The sequence below is a fragment of the Nicotiana attenuata genome, chromosome 12, assembly GCF_001879085.1.
Source record: "Nicotiana attenuata strain UT chromosome 12, NIATTr2, whole genome shotgun sequence".
NCBI classification, from domain to species: Eukaryota; Viridiplantae; Streptophyta; class Magnoliopsida; order Solanales; family Solanaceae; genus Nicotiana; species Nicotiana attenuata.
In genome coordinates this window covers 42,836,802-42,841,257 of record NC_032000.1, presented here as the reverse complement: position 1 = coordinate 42,841,257, position 4,456 = coordinate 42,836,802, and the positions used below count along the sequence as shown (strand labels likewise).

Here is a 4,456-nt window from a genome sequence, read left to right as displayed (position 1 = left end):
TTAATTTGCCACCCTTAATGGATATAATCAATACGTATCTATTTTTTCTCAATTAATGAACTCTCGCATTGTGTTTCTATTACATCTGTATACGAGTCAGTAAAAACACTATGAAGCAAACAAGATGATCTAATCTTACGAAACAGTGGAGCCATCTTTTTTCCTAAACCTTTTGTCCTGCACTATTTTCAATGTTGCACTATTACCGATGTTGCTCGGACGAAGACAGATCTAGGGTGGCAGAAAAAGATTCTTTGAAACCCTTTTCCCGAAAAATTATATACAATATATATAAAGTTAAAATTATTTTTTATACATAAAAAATAAATGTTAATTCCTATGGCATATTTGTGTGTCAATTTTATATATTCCGAATTCAACAACAACAACCCAGATAATTTTACAAGTAAAGTATGAGAAGGATAAGATGTATACAGCCTTACTCCGATCCTGGAATGGTAGATAGACTGTTTCCGATAAATTTAATATTCTAATTCCTTTGACAAAAATTTTGACTTTGCTACGGGCTTGGACTTTTCGAGAATATCTTGGGATGTGCGACACATAGATTATAATTACAGTCTACCACTATTTTTTATTTTTTTTTTTACAAAATAAAAGATAAAAAGGTTCAAGAAGAAAAGTCTCGTTTAGCAAGCAGTTGCATCATTCTTTCGTCATTTTGTCCTTCAAAGTTCAAACTCCACTATAAACCCTAGCAAATTAAGGTTCTCTTAAACCGAGCTACAAAAATGGCGGAAACTCAAAGAACAACACAATCAGAAGAAAAACCCCATGTCGTCCTTCTACCAACTCCAGGAATGGGTCACTTAATCCCCCTCGTTGAATTCGCAAAGCGACTCATTCACGAGCACGACTTTTCTATAACAGTCATCCTTCCTACTGATGGCCCTATCTCTAAATCTCAAAAAAAATTCCTCAACTCTCTTCCTCCTACCATGAATTACCTCCTTTTACCTCCAGTTAACTTCGACGATTTACCCGAAGACGTTAAAATCGAGACGCGTATCTCTCTTACAGTCACACGTTCACTTCCTCCTTTTCGTAAAGTTTTCATGTCGCTAGTTGAAACGAAGAAAATAGTTGCCTTGGTGGTCGATCTTTTTGGCACGGACGTATTTGATGTAGCAAAAGAATTTAATGTCTCTCCTTATATTTTCTACCCTACTACAGCTATGTGTTTATCATTATTTCTTTATTTGCCTACACTTGATGCAGCTGTGTCATGTGAGTATATAGAGTTGAAAGAACCGGTTCGGATTCCGGGTTGTGTTCCTATTGAACCGAAGGAGCTTCTCGACCCGGTTCAGGATAGGAAAAATGATGCTTACAAATGGCTGCTTCATCATACTAAGAGGTATAAAATGGCGGAGGGAATAGTGGTGAATAGTTTCAAGGAGTTGGAACCTGGTGCCATTAATGCTTTGCATGAGGAAGAACCAGGTAAGAAGAGACACAATTTAGAGTTTAATTTGATGGGTTGATGTTTTTAACATATGATCTTGTTGTTATTACTGATTCGTTTTTATGTCTTCTATACCATCGTTTTTTCCCCATAACTTTTGTGAGTGGAAACAACTTCTCTACCTTCACAAGGTAGGGGTAAGATGTGCATATACACTATCCTATCTAAATCTCACTATCTGGGATTACACTGAGTATATTGTTTTGTTGTTGATGTTTTTAACGCATAATTCGTTATGCTTTTAAAATTATGGTTTCAGAATTTTGAGCTCGTTTGGCTTAGCTAATTTAGAGTAGCTGATAAGCATTAAGTGCTGAAAAGTACTTTTAAGTGCTGAAACTGATTTAAAAAATAAGCAGTTACGTGTTTGGATAAAAGTGCTGAAATTAATAATATGCAGCTGAAGAACTGGGTATATGAAGAGTTTTGTTTTAAAAAGAAGTATTTTAGGGATAGAATAGTAAATATTTTTGTGCTTATAAGCTGAAATTTGATAAGTTGGGGGAGACCAACTTATGGCTTTTGGCTTATTTTTAGCTTATAAGCACTTAACTCATAAGCACTTCTAATTTTACCAAACGCGTAGATAAGCCAAAAAGTGCTTATAAGCCAGTTTGACCAGCTTATAAGCTTAGCAAACACCCTCTTAATAACCTATACTTATTAAAATTTTAAGTGATTTATTTTGCATATACTCTCTGAGTCCCTCACTTCCACTTATGTGGCAGTATTAGTGTTCCTCCTATTTCAATTTATATGAATCCATTTTCTTTAAATTTTATTTTACCGTTAATGAAACGTTTTTATAGCCACGCAAATATTATGATATGTTTAAAATCACAAATCTTATCGTCATACGAATGTTATGATATTTTTAAAATTACAAGTTTCAAAAACATTTTTTTTTTCTTAAACCCTTAGACCAGTCAAATATCTTTACATATATTAAAACAAAGAAGTATTTAGACAATTAGAGAAGTGTTTCATTGACCATGACTTTTAAATATTTTTAAATATTTTGATTAATTAGCTTTTTTTTAAAGCTTTTTTGACTTAGATCCTTGCTTTTAAGTAATTTTCGTCTAAATCTATTTCAATACATTTATGTCCGAATTCACATAAATAAGTATGTATGGCGACTCTCGTATTCCGAATTTCGCTACATAAAATAAAACATAGGAAATCTATACTTATATGCTCCCTCTCAATTATACTTAGATCAGTTGAACCTATTGACTAATTATATGGTACATACGCCTTTGCAGGTAAGCCGCGGGTTTACGCAGTTGGACCGCTTATACATGTGGATATAAGCAGTAAAGCTGAGGAGTTAGAATGTTTGAAATGGCTAGATGAGCAGCCATGTAACTCAGTTTTGTACATCTCCTTTGGGAGTGGTGGAACTCTCACACATGAGCAGCTAATTGAACTTGCAATGGGTTTAGAAATGAGTGAGCAAAGATTTTTATGGGTTATTAGATGCCCAAACGATACGATTGCTAATGCCACTTACTTTAATATCCAAAGTTCAAGCAACCCTTTTGATTTTTTGCCACAAGGATTCTTGGAAAGGACCAAAGGACAAGGATTAATGGTGCCTAATTGGGCCCCACAAGCCCAAATTCTTAGCCATGGCTCGATGGGCGGGTTCTTGACTCACTGTGGATGGAACTCGACGTTAGAGAGTGTGGTCCATGGCATTCCACTTATTGCTTGGCCGTTATTTGCAGAACAAAGAATGAACGCAATAATGCTAAACGAGGACCTAAAAGTGGCATTGAGGCCGAAAACAAGTGAGAGTGGCGTCGTTGGAAGAGAGGAAATTGCTGAAGTAGTAAGAGGATTGATGGAAGGTGAAGAAGGAAAAGGAGTTCGCGGTAGAATGAGAGATTTAAAAGATGCAGCTGTCAAAGTACTTGGTGAAAATGGTTCTTCTACAAAAGCACTAGCTGAATTGGCTTCCAAAATGAGAAAGGTGTTACAAAATTAGTTACTATAGTTCATTACTAGCACATGGGTTTTGTTCTTGTTGTAGTTACAACTTGGTTGTATTTGTGATTTAAGGGTGACAATATTAGGCTTCTGATTTTTGTACAACGATGATATCTATGTAAGAAATAAGAATCCTTTTCATGTTATGATTGTTTGTTAAAGTTATATGCACTGTCAGTTATGTAAGTCTTTTTTTATACTATCAAATCATTTAAAGAATATTTATACTATCAGTGAAAATTTCAACAAATACGAGATGAAATAATTCTCATATTTATTTTTTGATTATTTTCTACATTAATTTGTAATACCTGATTACCTTCTAGAAATTGTGTTAAAGTCAAAGTCGTGTCAAAGAGTGGAGGGCACTGAGAATCAATGGAGTAGTTAAGTGGTAGCCAATGTATGATTAGAGGAGGATCCAAGATTTTAATACGACGAGAGTACCATGATAATAGGCTAAGTCTAGGTGATTTGGCGATTGTTTATGCTCCCGCTTGATTATGTTTCAATGTCATAATATGGTTAAATGATGAAAAATGGGCTCTAATTGTGAATTTTACACATTGCAGGATGGTGAGCCTATTTGGTGCCTTAAAGTTGTGATGGGAGCTACATTGGAGCATGAAAGACCCCTCGAAGCGGAGTGCGAGCAAGGACTAGACAAAAAAATCGAAGAAATAATGATCCAGACTAGCGCGAGCAGTAGCATGATCGCGCTAGTCTAGAAGCGGGAGGCAGAATGTCAGGAAACTAGCGCGAGCTCTAGCGCGTTCGCGCTAGTCCCAGTCCGGAAAAGATCTGTTAGGGGCAAAATTGAAAATCTGAAGGAAATTCCACTTAACCTATATAAAGTCAAGCTCGCCCAAGGAGAAAGATATCAAGGTTTTCATAGTTTAGTGCAAGAAACATAGATGCAAGAGGCAAGGAGGAAAATCCAACATCAAGTTCTTCTTTTCTTCTTCTTGTTTTTACGTT

The 4,456-nt window shown here is 35.5% G+C and overlaps 1 protein-coding gene across 1 annotated transcript; it reads left to right on the top strand.

Moving 5' to 3' along the window:
* LOC109235618 (hydroquinone glucosyltransferase-like) lies at positions 655-3,697 on the top strand. Its single transcript, XM_019401798.1, has 2 exons — positions 655-1,464; positions 2,752-3,697. The coding sequence occupies exons 1-2, from the start codon at positions 753-755 to the stop codon at positions 3,474-3,476; spliced, it is 1,437 nt and encodes a 478-aa protein (XP_019257343.1). The 5' UTR covers positions 655-752; the 3' UTR covers positions 3,477-3,697.

What these genes read in the sequence shown, in the direction of transcription:
- LOC109235618 (XM_019401798.1), top strand. Translation starts at nt 753, where the DNA reads ATGGCGGAAACTCAAAGAACAACACAATCAGAAGAAAAACCCCATGTC. An exon ending in TTTGCATGAGGAAGAACCAG is followed by an intron (nt 1,465 to 2,751) that starts GTAAGAAGAGAC and finishes ACGCCTTTGCAG; the next exon opens with GTAAGCCGCGGGTTTACGCA.